The sequence below is a fragment of the Theropithecus gelada genome, chromosome 17 (assembly GCF_003255815.1).
Source record: "Theropithecus gelada isolate Dixy chromosome 17, Tgel_1.0, whole genome shotgun sequence".
Classification (NCBI taxonomy): Eukaryota; Metazoa; Chordata; class Mammalia; order Primates; family Cercopithecidae; genus Theropithecus; species Theropithecus gelada.
The window spans coordinates 77,081,928-77,098,654 of record NC_037685.1 but is presented as its reverse complement, the minus strand read 5'-3'; the positions used below and the strand labels follow the sequence as shown (position 1 = coordinate 77,098,654).

Here is a 16,727-nt window from a genome sequence, read left to right as displayed (position 1 = left end):
TTTTTTTTCCTGGCTCTCTTAACAGAATAAAATATAGTCACATTACAGGAGCTAGCAATTGCTGATGACAAATATAAAATTGTTTGCATTTTCTGAAAGTAGCCCATTTAGAACATAAACATACTTGATACTTGAGCTTTTTTCTTCTCAAAGGAAAACTCTTAAGGAAAGCACCTTTTAAAATATTATCTTTGAAGAAATAAAAGGAAATTTATCATGATTTGGGAAATAGAATTAGTCTAATTATGCTTTTTTTTTTTTTTTTTTTTTTTTTTTTTTTTTGCATTACTGTCAGCACACATATATGTTGAGAGCCATTATGTGTAAAATACCTTGTCAATGGATGTTTAAAGAAGCATTAGGTAAAATCTTGCCTTTTAAGAGAATGTGTTATGGTTAGGGAGCTCAACCACTAGCAGATGTTACAAACAGCTGTACTCTAAGGTGACACAGAGTAACTACTAAATAAGTGGCACAGACAGTACAACTCCTAACTAGAATATCAAGGGATGGCTTCATTAATGCATTCAGAGAGAAATGCTGAGATAAGCGAGGAGATAAAGTAGTTACTGTCCTTGAGAAATTTACAATCTATTAAGGGGGAAAAAACCCATGAATAATAAAGTGCTGTTGATGTCAAAGATCAGCTACATTTTAGACAGGCATTGAAAGAGGATTTCTATAGGCAGACAGGCATTGAAAGAGGATTTCTATAGGCAGACAGGGAAGGGAGGACCTTCCAAGCAGAGAAGTGGGTGTTCCCCGTAAGACGATGCAAAAGTGGAGGGTGATACCATCAGAAAGTAGATTAGGTTGGCTTCTGAAGGGGTGTGACTGTCAGATAAACTTGTATTTGATTCTGTAGACAATGGGGTTCCATTAAAATTTATGTTTTGAACAAAGAGATGGCATAAAATAATATCCACTGATAAATCTCTGAGTTTTTCAAGAAGATGACAGTGTATACCATGATGCTAGTTCCAATTTCAGAAAAGTTCCAGATAAGTGAGAACTTCAGAATAGATTTTTATAAGCTAGAACAAAATGAAGTCAAATGGGGGGTCTTAGTTATTATCCTGCTCCATACCAGAGGCATAATCTTTTTTGATTTGATGAATCTGTGGAAGTCATTAGACATTTTACACAAGAAGAAAATAGAAGTTGTGAGAAGGATAAGAAGTGAATCATGCATGCATTAGGTGTATGTGTGTGTTTAGAGAGGTTGGATTTAAAGTTTGGTGATAATTTTGTTCAGAAATGGAGTACCTCTAAGCCTTTGAAATGTAGTTATACTTCATTTTCCATAATAAATGAATTCCCAAAAAGGCATACGATTTTTTTCTGCAAATTAAAATTTCAATATATTGAAATAGTTTATGTTTAAAGCCACCCAATTGTGATTGCCATAAAGTGCACATTTTTAATTTGTTTATCTTATTTATTTGCCTTTTAGATGAATCTAGATTTTCTACATGTACATTTTGATTAAATTAATGTATGATTTTTTGGGAAACTTCTACTTGTCATGTTTCAAAGCTGCACATTAACTGAAATTCCATATGTTATTGCTTCCAGTCTCTAGTAGCCAGTGAAGCAGTTCGTGCTATTCAGAAAACCAGTAAAAATATCAGGTATACACATGGCCGTGGCTCAGAAACCTTATGTAAGTATTTCTTCTTATGATCTTAGGGAACTTTGAGCTACTAAAGAAATCTGTGTGATCTGTTTTTCTTTGTGTATTTAATTTTTCCGAATTAAATAGGGTCACATGTAATACAACTGAATTGTAATAATTAGGAACAGAAGCACAATAGCTATGACAATGCTAAACAAAGCTATATTAATAAATGAGTTCCTAAAAAGAAGCCAAAATGCTATTTAAGTAATTATATTTATCGCAATAGAGTAGGAATTACAGAATTGGCATCATAATAGTTGAGTGAAGCAGAAACTAGTTCATAAAACTTTTGTATGATGCCCAGGGCCACCATGGAAGGTTGTGCAGGTTGTACCCTACAGTAATCTAGTGCATACCATTTGCATCAAGTATTTTTTAGTGTTAGCCTGCCCCCAAGAGTATTAGCTCATAACATATTACAGTTGATTGTCTTTAACATATATTACACATACAAGAGCTTGTGACACTCTTAACAAAAAGTTTTGATTAATTTTTGCTGAAAGATATTTAGTGAGTAACTCCTATCTACACACAGTGGGAGGACACACTGATTTTGCCCTTTTGAAGTTTGAAGGGAGATGGGAAAAGAGGATCAGAAAAATAAACCTGTAACCAGGCATCAGAAAATGACAGCCTGAAGGCCAAATTCAGGTTTTTCCATTTTTTTTTTTAATGATTAGAAAAAAAACAAAAAGAGGCAAGGTGTGGTGGCTCACGCCTGTAATACTAGTACTTCCGGAGGCCCAGGTGGGAGGATCGCCTGAGGTCAGGAGTTCGAGACCAGCCTGGCCAACATGGTGAAACCCCATCTCTACTAAAAATACAAAAATTATCTGGGCATGGTGGCAGGTGCCTGTAATGCCAGCTAATCAGTTGGCTAATGCATAAGAATCACTTGAACCTGAGAGGCGGAGGTGGCAATGAGCCGAGATTGCGCCACTGCACTCTAGCCTGGGTGACAGAGCAAGACTCCATCTCAAAAAAGGTTAAAACTGTATTTAGCATGAACACTAAAATGTGTACACATTTTAGTTAACATGCATTAAACTGCAACAAGTCTTCTGGCAATTGTAGCTTTCATGTGATGCTCCCCAAACTGTACTAGATAGATGCTAAAATTATAAATTAAAATTTTGGGTCAGACTTTGCCATAATCCTGGACTCAATTTAGCACTCAAAAAAAACAAAAAAAAAAAGAATGTCAGATTATTCAATTAATGGGGTTGGAAAACCTAACAAGTTACCTAGAAAAAAAATTAATTAGATTATTAATATGCCTTTCACCAAAGTAAATTCCAGGTACAGCATATATTTTCATATGAAAACCCTGCATAAACTAAGTTGAAAGCTCGGTAAGGAGAAAAAATTCCTTATGAAAGGAGAAATGAATGAAAGGAGAAAAAAAGGTCTACATGCCAAACAAAACTGATAACATTAATGTTGATTTTATAAGCAATTGATAAAATGAACCAAGTAGACAAATGAGTAAGGACAATTGATAGGAAATATAAAGATTACCAATAAATATGCCAAACAAAATGTGCAACTAACTGATAATAAAAAAAACATAAATTAAGACAGTTGGATATTATTTTTCACCCATAAAATTATCAGAATTCATAATTCCTATTGATGGTATGGGAAGGGGAAGCGGGCAAATTCATACCCTGCTTGTGGAGGTATAAATTAATTCAGTTCTTTCGATGTCCATTTGGGAACATGTCGTAATTGCAAAAAGTGCAAAGCCTTAGACTAGCAAATCTATTCTAGGGAAAAATATTCTAAAGAGACAAAGAAGCAATTATGTATAAACAAGGGTACTCATTGTAAAATTGTTTATATTAATTAAAAACTGAAAAAAAATCTAAAGGTATCCAAACAAACATTTAAATCAAACAATTCCTAGTTTGTTAATTAATTTGAAAAATCTATATTTCAGAAATTTCTTTCTTCTTCTTTTAGACCTAGCTCCTGGAGGTGCGGACGATTGGATCTATGATTTGGGCATCAAATATTCGTTTACAATTGAACTTCGAGATACGGGCAAATACGGATTCTTGCTGCCTGAGCGTTACATCAAACCCACTTGTAAAGACGCTTTTGCCGCTGTCTCTAAAATAGCTTGGCATGTCATTAGGAATGTTTAATGCCCCTGATTTTATCATTCTGCTTTCGTATTTTAATTTACTGATTCCAGCAAGACCAAATCATTGTATCAGATTATTTTTAAGTTTTATCCGTAGTTTCGATAAAAGATTTTCCCATATCTTGGTTTTGTCAGAGAACCTAATAAGTGCTACTTTGACATTAAGGCAGACAAGGGTTCATGTCTTTTCACCTTTCAAAAAAAATTGTAAAAGTCTAGCTACCTACTTTTTCTTTGATTTCCGACGTCTGACTAGCCATCTCAAGCAAGTTTAATAACAAGTTTCATGCTGATCATTGGATCCTACTCAATAAAAGGAAGGGTGGTCAGAAGTACATTAAAGATTTCTGCTCCAAATTTTCAATAAATTTCTGCTTGTGCCTTCCGAAATACAACCATGCATTCCGTTTGCTCCACGGTAATTAGGCGATGGCCCGGAAAGGGGAGGGGTGTCAAAAACGACAAACATAGCCTCTCATTCTAGCTCAGCTGCTCAATAAACACTGTTGAACAAATGAATGAATGGCTCTAGGTACTGTCAACAACAAACGCCGCATTTTGCGCATTTACAACAGCAGTTTATGGCAAGGAATTATGTAATAAAAAGAGAAAACTCACTTAAATTCACTTTTAATTGGGAATTTTAGTTCTCCCGGGCTCCCAGTTTCCTCTCCCAGCATCTCTCACAGAGTAGGGATTCTATTTCCACGTTCCGCCTCACTCTCACTCCTCGCCTGGGACATTACGCCTAGACGGCGTGTCCACGGAGGGCGGTGTCTGCGCACTGACGACTAATCTGACGGCCGGAAGCTGCCCGGGTCTGTAGAGGAACAGGGCAAACCTCTGACTTCCGGCGGCGTTTTGAGGCGGTCCTCCTAGCGGCCTGGTAGTGTTTTTGTTGCCTTTTCTTAATCTACAATCTCTTCGTTGTTTTTCTTCCTACAACCGAGTTTCGCTTGACCCTGGCGAGGCGGCGGGCGGGTTCTGCTTCTGAGCCATCCTGGGGGCCACTCGCTAGCCAAGGGCCGGTTCCCGGGAGCCGCGCGCGCACCGCTTTCTCCTCGTCGTCGTCCTCCTGGGTCCAAGCGCGGGGACAGAGAGTCGCCTTCCCCGCTCCTCGGAGCGGCGGCGGCGGTGGTGCCTCCGGACTGCACTTGCGAAGGGAGCTTGGGGAGGAAGTAAGCGTTCTGTGAATTGGTGTGGGTGTCTGGGGAAAGGCATTGGGCGGACCCGGAATGTGGAGGCCCAGTTACCCCCATCTTCGCTTGAGTCACTGGGATTTTGAGCTTTCCTTGAGCATCCCACCCTTAACTCTGCAATAGCCCCGGGTGCTCAGATACAATTTCTCGCTCTGTTTATGATTCTGGCATTTGTCTAAGGGGGATAGGTAGACTCAGACAATAGGCTGTGCCCTTCGTTACCATTTGATGTAAGCACGGGAACCTTTGTGTGGTATTCGTATGTGTGTGCGATGGAAGAGTGCAGCAATTTGCGCTTAAATTTAGATCTTCCTCTATACGCGTTCCAGATCTGTTAGAGCAAAACGTCTTACTTGTGATTGGCCTTTTTTTTTTTTTTTTTTTCTTCCTCAGCAGTGATAACGATTTAGGTCCTGGGAATTGAGTGCTACTTTATCTTCATATGCTTTAGGTAGTTAGTTTTGGCAACTGTCAGAAACGTGGGAAAGTGCAATGAAAGGAGAGAGTCTGGCAGCATTATCTCTCTATAATAGGCTAACGCAATTTATGTGGTTTGAAAATTATACAGAGTTGGTAATACTTGAATTATATTGGTGAGATCTTGTTAATGAAGGGTAGTCTTAAGGTATTTGGTTATACTATGGGGCTTTCAGGTAATTCGCAGTACCTTGGGAGTATGAAGTCTCTTAAGATTTTTGGATTTTTAAAGTAGTTTAAAAAGTTTGGAAAATATCTTTACACCTCAGGGTTTCAAAGTCCGCGATACCGTTGGAGAATATTTAATGCAGTTCAGTCTATGGGTATATGGTGCCAGTTAGCGGGGTCTAGTTCTGTAACATTTGAAATTGCTGGCTTTAGTACAATATATTGGAGCGTTTTGTGAATACAATGTATAGATTTTCAAATAATTTCTATTTTCTTAGTGAACTATGTAGATTGTAACAGATGTCAGTTTCAACTAGAGACTAGCAAAGTTGATGCAAGCTTGTAACAATTTGTGGCTTTAAAAATAGTTGCACTGTGAAACTAAGGCTTTCACTGTGCATCTGGTAGGATTCAGTTTTATCAAATGTATGCCTCTTACTGGCTTCCTGATTACTGGTCATTCTAAATGAACATTGCATATTTTGAGATTTGCAAGCTTATATGATTTTCATATTTGTCATATGAATTCAACATACTAAAATCCAGCAAGTGGATGTATCTTAACATCAATACAAATTATTAAAATTGTAATAAGTCATCAGTGTTTATTTATAATATGCATTGGCATTTACATAGAGAAAACACATTGTTTAACTTACATTTACTTAGAGAGTTGATTTTCAGTGGATGTTAGTCTTCCCATCTCCTCATCTCTCCCAACTCCATCTCATATAGAGGTGGAGCTATTTCTTCAGCTGTTAGTAGTGGTTGAAACATTCACTGCTGTTGATATACAGAGTCTTTCATTCCTTTTTTTTTTTTTTTTTTTTTTGTATTTTTGTATGTTTGCAGTTCTTTTTAGTTCACTTTAGAGTAGCTACCAGCATGGGATGTCCTCTGTGCACAGTCTTTTTAACAAATTATTTTTTCTGCATAGTGCTACAGTGTTGCTTTGCTAATTCCTATGTAGTCAGCTTAGTTCTGTCAGTTGTGTTTGGAATTTCGTTTGGAATTGTTTTAGTATTAAATTTACGGAAGCAATCCGAAAGTTCGTTTTAGAAAGTTCTTTTTAAAAAGTTCTCTCAAACTGCACATCAAATAAACTTAATTTTTTCTTTCTAAAAATAAGAAGTATAAATGTGAAGATATCTTATTTTTAGTATCACCTTTTTAATCTTAGAAATTCAGAATATAGGGATTTATCCTACTAGTTAGTACATTCGTGTGGTTTTAATTGCCTAATTATTTGAAAATTTCCTAATATTATGCCACTACTCATCCAGATTAAAGTGTTATGCTTTCACTTATGCTTGCAGTAGATGAGACATGAAAAAGATAATTAATTATGGATTGAAGTGAAGATACTGGAATGGATATGTGTTTATTGACAAGATTTTAGTAATTGAGCTCCTGGAGGCATTATTCAAGAAGAGACCCTTTTGTATGCTTCCCCTTTCTCAGCCATAATTATAATGTGAACCTCTGAGTACAGTGTTATTCTAAGTTTCCCGGGGCAAGGGAGCAGTTCCCATTTAAGACCCTCTTTTGTTGTGTCTTTATTAATAGACTCAAACTTTGTGTCCCAGATTTTCTTTTTCTTTTTCCATTTTCTTTTTTAATTGAAAAGAGATTATAAATACTTCAGATATTCATTTACTCTGCAAATGGAGAGGAGAAATAGGAAAATAACGGAATAGACTTTCACTAGTGCCACTGTCTTTGATAATGCTCATGTTTGGGAAAGACTTGATGGTGTGGGCGGAAGTGTGATGGCAACTTAAACCAAATAATAATTTGAAAACAAAAATGGAGGAAAACCTTCATAGAAGAGTAAATTAGTAAGTTATTTGTATGACCTCGATTTCTGTTCTCTATGATGGGAAAGACTTTAGTGTTTACATTTTTATCTTATTGTTTCTAATTTTTCTCATATACTTGGAAGCATTTACTTCTCATGTTCAGGCCTGTTCACACATAATTTGAAAAAGTTTTCCCCTGCTTAAAATCTATATTTTAACTGTTGTGGTGTTCATTTTCCTTTATGGGCCCAAAGTTTTAAATAGGATTGAAAATTCTAATTGTCACGTTAGTTGGTAACGTTTAGTTTTAATATATGAAAAAGGAAATGTTTTTCTGTTGTAGATAATGTATATATTTTTAGACAAATGGGATTTTTAAAGTTATATATTGTGTTCTTTGCAAGCATGAAGCATTTTGTTTATTCAACCTCATGAATGTCTCATTAGTAATATTTAAGTGACATTTTATTGTTGACTACTTGTGGAAGTTTTTACATGGATAATCAGAAGAATTCTTTCAGTTAGAAATCTTCAGTTTCTACTTTTTTCACCAGATGTTTTACCCACACACACATATATATCACATTAAAGAACATTTTATTAAGAATATATGTGTGCGTGTGTGTGTATTATTGTTGTTATTATTATTCTAGTTTTAAATGTTCTGTCCAGGACCTTGCTGTAAACCAGACCTTGTACTCCGATGCAGTGCTACTTCAGGGCAAAGTCTGGTACTCTTGGACTCTGAGAAAAAGGAGAGAACATCTTATTTATTTATTTATTTATTTAATTTTTTTGAGACAGTCTCACACTGTGGCCAGGCTGGAGTGCAGGGGTGTGATCTCAGCTCGCAGCAACTTCCACCTCCCGGATTCAAGTGATTCTCCTGCCTCAGCTTCCCGAATAGCTGGGATTACAGGTGTGTGCCGCCACACCCAGCTAATTTTTGTATTTTTTAGAGACGGGGGTTTCACCATGGTGGCCAGGATGGTCTCGATATGTTGGCCAGGAATGGTCTCGTGATCCGCCCACCTTGACCTCCCAAAGTGCTGGGATTACAGGCGTGAGCCACCGCGCTCGGCCACATTTTGGTTTTTTGTGTGGTTTTTTTTTTTTGCCACGTTTTTACTTAATTTCATTTCTTCCCTAAATTGGAAGACTCAGTACAGTAGTAGCTGGAAGTGAAATTCCTGGGATAATTACTATGTAGATGAGCAGGAAAAGAAAGATGTACAGAGCAGGAAAAGAAACTGTAGAGTTAATACCTGGAACCCTCAAAAAATAAAAAGAAAGGAGATGATAGATGACCAATGTTTTAAGTATACCAAGTACAATAATAAATAGCCTGTTGTCCTAACTGGAAACCATTACCATTGAAATTTTTGAGGAAGACTGTGCTGGGAGTGGAGGCATGTTGGGGGTAGTAGAGATGTTAGGGGCAGAACTAACTCATTTCCAGTGACAGTGGAGGGAAAAATAAAAAATTAATGTTAATGCACTTGAGGCGGTGTGGTGGGATGGTGTGCCTGTTTTTAACTTTAAGGAAATTTTGGAACCTATTCAATTTTGTTTATTAAGAAATGTTTTAAAAATTGAATTAATGGTTGAGGAATACACTGTATATTTGTATATTAATATAGCAATATATAATGAAACTTTATGTTTTTCTGAAACTTCTTATACATTGTGTGATACATTTACTTATTATTGAATCATGCTTGGATATATGTTGTTAAAAAGTGTTTTTCTCAGTTAATGAAAGCTCTACATTTTCTAGATCTTTCTCAGCTCCACTTCTCTTAGCTTTCAGTTTTTTTATGCTCAGTAAATCAAATAGACATAGGAAATTTTACCAGCTTCTCTGTATGTTCACATTTCGACTGAGAATGAGTCTAAGAAAAATTAAATCAAAGATTGTCTTATAATGTTAACACCAGTATGTAGGAATGGTGTGTAGTTCCTTACTTGGAGAACAATTAATATGTAAGTGATTTTGTGTTGCAGCCGATTATTGTTTATGTGATGCTCTCGACTGATTCTTAAATTTATAATTACTGTGACATAATTCTCTTTTTAAAATCATTAAAAATTAATTACTATTATATCAAAAGAATTATTACATTTTATATTAAGAAGAATATAGATTTTCTAGTTTAAAATCACCATATATTATTTCATATTTTCCTTCCTTGATGCACCACCTTTTATTTATCAAATGTTGTTCTTATTCTTTGGATTCTTTTAAAAATTGAGCTGAAGTACCTCATTGAACCAAACATTGTTTATAATTTTTTATTGCTGTTTCAATTAGGTACTACCACGATTTAATTTCCTTTAAAGTAATATGTCTTTACTTTGAAACCACATTAAAGAACATTTGTGATCTTTATAGAGACTAAATGAAACTTTTTTAGCTACTATGGTTCATTCTAGTAACTTTTGATGATTGATAGGATTTCAACTAATATTTAGTTTGTATAAAGTGGGATATAGTATGGTGTTTTTTTTCCTTTCCCTTGCGAGGCAGTTTCTACCCTCTTCCCACAGTAGTGTATGCTCTGGATTGTATCTTGGTCTAGAATTTAATATTGTTTTCTAATGTCATAATATCATACTATCATTATCTGATACTTGCATCACTAGTTGAATTACCCAATTATGTCATTGGATTAGATTTTTACTATAGTTTCAGTTTTTGAATGTGTTATTTACATATATATGTATATATACACATATATAAAAATATATATACATATATAAAATACATATACATGTGTATATATACATATATGAATACATATACATGTGTATATATACATATAAAAATATACACGTATGTATATATACATATGTATATACACGTATGTATATATACATATGTATATACACGTATGTATATATACATATATAAATATATACACATATGTATATATACATATAAAAATATATACATATGTATGCATACATATATACACGTATAAAAATATGTATACATATATGCACATATATAAAAAATATACACATATATACACATGCACATATATATATTTTTCTTGAGACGGAGTCTTGCTCTGTCGCCTAGGTTGGAGTGCAGTGGTGTGATCTTGGCTCACTGCAAGCTCTGCCTCCTGGGTTCATGCCGTTCTCCTGCCTCAGCCTCCCAACAGGCGCCCACCACCACCATGTCCTGCTAATTTTCTTTTTTTTTTTTTTTTTGTATTTTTAGTAGAGATGGAGTTTCACCATGTTAGCCATGATGGTCTCAATCTCCTGACCTCATGATCCGCCCACCTTGACCTCCCAAAGTGCTGGGATTGCAGGCATGAGCCACTGTGCCTGGACCTTAAAAAATATTTTTATGTTTACATCAAATCTAACAGAGCTTAAACATAACATAAAATGAAAATATTTTTACAATTTGTCTTTTTTCTTATTACTAATAGTGGTAAAATAGTCTATTAATTACTTTTAACACCTTTGAATTTTATGTCAGTATGGTATAGATTATAGAAATATCTTGACTTTTTCTAGTTCTACAATCTGTCCTGTTTTGAAAGTTGTTTTTATCAACATTGAGTTTTGTTTTGGTTTGGTTTTGTGTTACTGGGAAATAAATATGCTTGATCAGATTGCTTTGACTTCTGTAAGTCAAAGAAAATACTAAAATATCGTTCATTTTTCTCAACCTGATTTTTGGAACATAACTATTGTCACTTACATTATGGAAAATAATTTCTGCTGTCAAAAATTTCACCCAATTTTATTTTCCATTTTCTATAACATAACTTTTTCAGTTAACCATTTGATGGTTAACAACTTTTTCTTAAAGGATAGAGTTACTAAATTTTGAAGCAATTTTTGTAAGTAACTTTTATAAAGTAAACGTTTTGTACTATATCTTCTGAGGTTGATTGTACTATGAAAACTTCACTGTGTGAGATCATATTCATTCACTCCCCAGAAGAGGTGCAATTGTAGCCAACAAATCTCACAGCTGTTATAAATTCACCAGTAAGGCATGCTTTAGAAGAGATTATCTCGGTTTACCTGTGACCTCTCCTATGCCTTTTTTTTTTTTTAATCTCCCAAGGAAAATCTCCTGTAATTTTACACTGTTACCTATAGTTTTATCTACTTGTAAGCTGTGGGCTCAGTTATTTAAAACTGAAGAATTTTACAGTTTTGCCTCTTTCTTTTTTGGTTAAAGTAGTACAAAATGTCAAAAATTAGAAGGAAGGTCACAGTGGAAAATACCAAGACCATATCTGATAGCACATCCCGAAGACCCAGTGTATTTGAGAGGCTTGGACCCAGCACTGGCAGTACAGCAGAGGTGAGTTGTCACTAGTATAGTCACAGGGGTTCTCTTAGAATTCTATTATTGAAATGCTCATTTGTATCATAAAGGTGAACAGCTTGTTTTATTGTAGGAATGTTGGTTCAGTAAATTTTTTAAAGTGTGTTTTATAAAAAAGAGTGAAAAAGGTGATAAGGTTATGGGTTTTTAATATATTTTTCCTGAAGTTTTTATTATTTGGGGAGTAATATATCACAGTTAGCTAGAATTTTGGTAACATTTGTTTTAATTTTGTCCTGCTAGCACTTATTTTCCAGAAATCAATATGAAATTTACATAGTAATATCTGTCTCTTAGACACAGTGCCGTAACTGGCTGAAGACTGGCAACTGCCTCTATGGAAACACATGTAGATTCGTACATGGCCCTTCACCTCGTGGTAAAGGTTATAGCAGCAATTATAGAAGGTAAACTGAGAACTTTGAATTGTTCATGTACTATTAGAAGATGACTTTTGTAATTTATCTAGTGTAAAAATCTGAAATACAACCATATATTTGGTCAGATTTTCTATATTGGTGGTAGTCTTACCAGTGATCGAAGATTGACAAGATCTTTTTGTTACTATTTTCAAGATTAATAAAATGTTTGCTTTAAAATTAACTTATTTGTTCATTATTTATTTGTTTTGACAATAGATCTTTTTGTAATATGTGTATGGCTTACTTTTTTCTCCCTAATTATGTATTAAATTGCTGCTTAAGACAGCAGAATTCCATGGTATCTGAATTTCTTTTTAGTGAGGCTATTTTTAACTCTTAAAATAGTAAAATTCAAATAGGGTATAATTTTAGCTGTTTAAGATGTCCTGAATTCAAATTTTGCACAAATTCCGTAGGTTAAAATACATTTGCCAAATCCCTTATCACAGTATGTTAATGAAAATATGTATTTATATGTGGATAAGTGTACTCCATATTTCAAACATCGTTTTGCCTTTAATAAAGGCTTGGCTAGATTAAACTTGCTTAATAAAGACTTTTTATTTTTCTTTTGGTTCCCTCATGATGATGATTTTAGGGTGTTTAACGATGTAATATACGTAGAGTTTGTCACAGAAACAGTTTTAACTTGATTGGTAAACAAATAATTTACCTAGTTCCAAAATTGGTTATGCTGATTGTTTTGGCTATAGCATAGCAACACTATAAAAACTGAACATTAGCAATTGGAAATTTTTTTTAGTTGGGTGATTTTTTTGGGGTAGTGTATGGGTAGATTTTGTTTAGGAGAATTTAAAATTCAAACCCTCAAGATTAGCCAACTTCCTTTTCACGTAAACATCGTACATTTTAGTTTATTTGTGATTCTGAATACTGTTTTATTTGTATTTAGATTGTCATTTGTCACTTCTGTTAATGTGGGAAAATTAGTGTTTGTAGTATATGTGTGATTAATTGTATATATACATGTAGATACATACCTGGTGAAACTATTTCAATAATTTTAATGTTTTGCTTTCATTAATACTGTACTTTTAATACATTTTAAAATGTATCTTTGAATTTTATTAGCTGACTCAGAATTTTTATTTAAGCAATCATTTTGAGAAAAATGGTCAGAGAAATTTGTCTAAAATGGGAAAAAGTAATGTCATTACTAGACTTAGAATAAAGGATATTTATTATAATTTTGCTATTTTGTGTGTGTTTTTCCATCTGATAATTTCTTTAGTATTTGTGCTTTTTTTTTGTCGGGAGGAAAAACATAGTTCATAATGTGAGTCAAAGATGAGAAGAAAAGCAGTGTATTTTACAAAATGCTTATTTATATGTTTATATTATAAGACTTTTAAGTAATTCATTGAGAATTCGCTGTGTGTAGAACATTCACTCTGATGGGTGCTGTTTAGGATAGAAACAAGTTCATACTAAACTGTTTCATTATATAAAGGAAACCGGGGCACATAGGATTTACATGTACATCATAATTATAATTTAGAGCACTTAAGTACTGGTTCTTAATAAGAGATTCCAGTTTCAAGTTTAGCTTTAACTATTAAAACATTTAATATAAATCTATTAAATATGCATGTAAACATCAATGAGATCCTTTAAAGTGAATTAACTCAAATTATTTCTTTACTAACCTTATGATTTGTATTCATATAATCAAGGAATTGATTTGATTGCTCAATGACTGCTTGAAATAGATGTGAATATTTATGTGATTTGTTTATATCTTTTTTATATATAGTACTTTTTGGTAGTCAAAGAGGAATAGAGCATTCTTTAACTTCTTTTGCCCTCGTTTAAAGGTGTTCTAGAAATAGTCTTTCAAGGCAGTGTGTTTTCCATCTCTCCTTTGTTTTTTCCCCACTGATAGTAAAAATAATTGCATAGCCTTATACTGTCAGATTTATAGTATAAATAATAAAACCTTACCACTGTTGAGTATAAATATGTATTTTTCCTTTAGTTAAAAAATTTACAGCAGAATATGAAAATCACTGTTGTAAAATTGCTTTGAATCCTTTATTCTGAAATAATTTAAAATTTAAGAAAAATTATAAAGCTCCTATATTTGCTTTGATTCTTACTTAAAGTACATAAATTATTTTGTCAGTTGTTGATGTTACATCCAACCACATGCATGTATATACAAGTAACTTATTTCTTGTAATACTTACTATGTCTTTCATGTATAGATGATAACGCTGCTACCTGTAGATTAATTTTACAACTTTGTAGTTTAAAACATTGTGTTACTACTATATTTTGCTCTTACATGTAACTAATATATTTATATGATTAACAGGTAAACAAGTCAAGCTATTAGTTCCTTTTTATCAGTTCACATATAATTTCTTATTCACATCACCAGTACCTGCCACTTCATGGAATTTAACGTATAAATTTTAATGTTATTGGGAGAAAAACTATAAGTTTTGCTCATGTTTTGCATATTAATATTTAAGGTGAAATTATTTTTCAGAAATTTAGGAGTCAAGGTCAGTTAGAAAAAGTGTATTGAGATTTGTGAGGTTATTTCTGTAAATACATTCTTATAAAATGTTATTCATATATAAATATAGATTTCTATTGTTTTGTTTTGTTTTGTTTTTTGTTTTGTTTCTCTGTTTTGGTTCAAAGGTCACCAGAAAGACCTACAGGGGATCTTAGAGAAAGAATGAAGAACAAGCGCCAAGACGTGGACGCTGAGCCCCAGAAACGAAATACAGAGGAGTCATCCTCACCTGTTAGGGTAGGATTGAATTTCCCAAAACCAAGTTAAACTTCAGTAGTAATTTGTTAATTTAAGTTTCATTTTAAATATTATTTGTGTGCTAAATATATGGTAAATGTGTAATATGGCATTATAATGTTCTATATGGATAATGTAATTTAGAGGGGAAGAGTCCCCTGGGAAAACTGTGATTGGTTCAGTTCTTTATGGTAGTTAAGATAAAAGGGATTATTTGGCAGAACTCAAGCTGAACTTAGTAGGGATTTTGTACCTTGATGAGGATCATGAGTATCTTTAAGTTTCCGGAATTCAGCCAGCCATCACATCTGCTCCAAGAAAGGTTGAAGTGGCTTGCAGTAGAACACTTATACAAATTAAAACAATGAAAGCAAAACACATGGGGTTAACAAACTGAACTAGAAAGTTGAGATAAAAGAAAGCAAATATGACCACAAATTTTAGCTGTGAATTTGTTGGCAGTGAAGCCAAGATAAATAAAATTTATAATGTAGTTCATTGAATAAAAGAAAACAATTGTTTGTCAGGAATGGAAATCTTTCCCAGAGCTAATTGTTTTCTAGAAATTTATCATACCATATTTCACATACCATACAGTTCACTCCTTAAAAGTGTACTCCTAGGTGGTTTTTAGTATATTATTAGAGTTGTGGAACCATCACCATAGTCAATTTTAGAATATTTTCATTGCTCCATAAAGAAATGCCAAACTTTTTAGCAGACGCCCTCCTAGCCACCAGCCCTAGGCAACTGCTAAATCCTCTTTCTCTTTCTAGAGATTTGCCTATATATTTCATATAAATGGAATAATAAAACGTGATCTTTTGTGACTAGCTTTTTTCACTTAGCATAGTTTTTCAAGGTTCATGAAACAGTATGGGATGCATCAGTATTTTGTTCCTGATTTTTGTCAGATAATATTACATTGTATTAATAATATCACATTTTGTTTATCCACTCGTCAGTGATGGATATTTGGGCTTTTTCTACTTTTTGACTCTTGTGTATAATGCTGCTGTGAACATTTATGTACAAGTTTTTGTATGGAAATGTTTTTATTTCTATTGGGTTTATATTGAAGAGTGAAATTGCCGAGTTCTACAGTAACTCTGTGTTTAACCTTTTAAGGAACTGCCAGACTAAGTGGCTGTATCATTTCACATTTTTGACAGCATATGAAAGTTCTAGTTTCTGCACATCATCATCAACACTTTCGTTATCTAACTTTTTGATTATAGCCATTTTGGTGGGTGTGAAATGATAATCTAATTGTGGTTTTTATTTGCATTTTGGATTCTAATTATGTTGAGCATCTTTTTGTGTACTTATTGGCTGTTTGTATATTTTCTTTGGAGATCCTTTTCCCATTTAAAAAATTGGGTTGTCTTTTTATTATAGAGTTATAAGTGCTCTCTTTAGTTTGGATACAAGTCCCTTATCGTATATATAACTTGCAGATCTTTTCTCCCATTCTGTGTGTTGGCATCACATTCTTGATGGTGTCCTTTAAAACATATACATTTTTAATTTGATGAAATCTGACTTACCTGTTTTTGTTTTTATTGTTATTGTTGCTTGTTTGTGCTTTTGATGTCATCTAAGAAACTATTTTTTAGTCCAGGGTCACAAAGATTTACATCTATGTTTTCTTTGAAGCATATTATGGTTTTAGCTCTTATATTTAAGTCTTTGATACATT

At 33.5% G+C, this 16,727-nt stretch overlaps 2 protein-coding genes across 4 annotated transcripts in view; both read left to right on the top strand.

Annotated features, from left to right (window-relative positions):
• CPB2 (carboxypeptidase B2) overlaps positions 1-4,192 on the top strand; it is a 52,227-nt gene extending 48,035 nt beyond the window's left edge. For both annotated transcript variants that reach the window (XM_025364342.1, XM_025364341.1), the window contains 2 exons: positions 1,576-1,663; positions 3,641-4,192. In XM_025364342.1, coding sequence (XP_025220127.1) covers positions 1,576-1,663; positions 3,641-3,825 — 273 coding nt within the window. In that variant the 3' untranslated portion in view covers positions 3,826-4,192. The remainder of the gene's footprint in view (positions 1-1,575; positions 1,664-3,640) is intronic.
• Positions 4,193-4,629: 437 nt separating this feature from the next.
• ZC3H13 (zinc finger CCCH-type containing 13) overlaps positions 4,630-16,727 on the top strand; it is a 97,991-nt gene continuing 85,893 nt past the window's right edge. Inside the window, exons 1-4 of one of the 2 annotated variants that reach the window (XM_025364297.1) lie at positions 4,630-4,710; positions 11,675-11,800; positions 12,122-12,231; positions 14,917-15,028. In XM_025364297.1, coding sequence (XP_025220082.1) covers positions 11,684-11,800; positions 12,122-12,231; positions 14,917-15,028 — 339 coding nt within the window. In that variant the 5' untranslated portion in view covers positions 4,630-4,710; positions 11,675-11,683. Of the gene's footprint in view, positions 5,003-11,674; positions 11,801-12,121; positions 12,232-14,916; positions 15,029-16,727 lie in introns of both variants that reach the window. The other variant, XM_025364296.1, reaches the window with a different exon arrangement.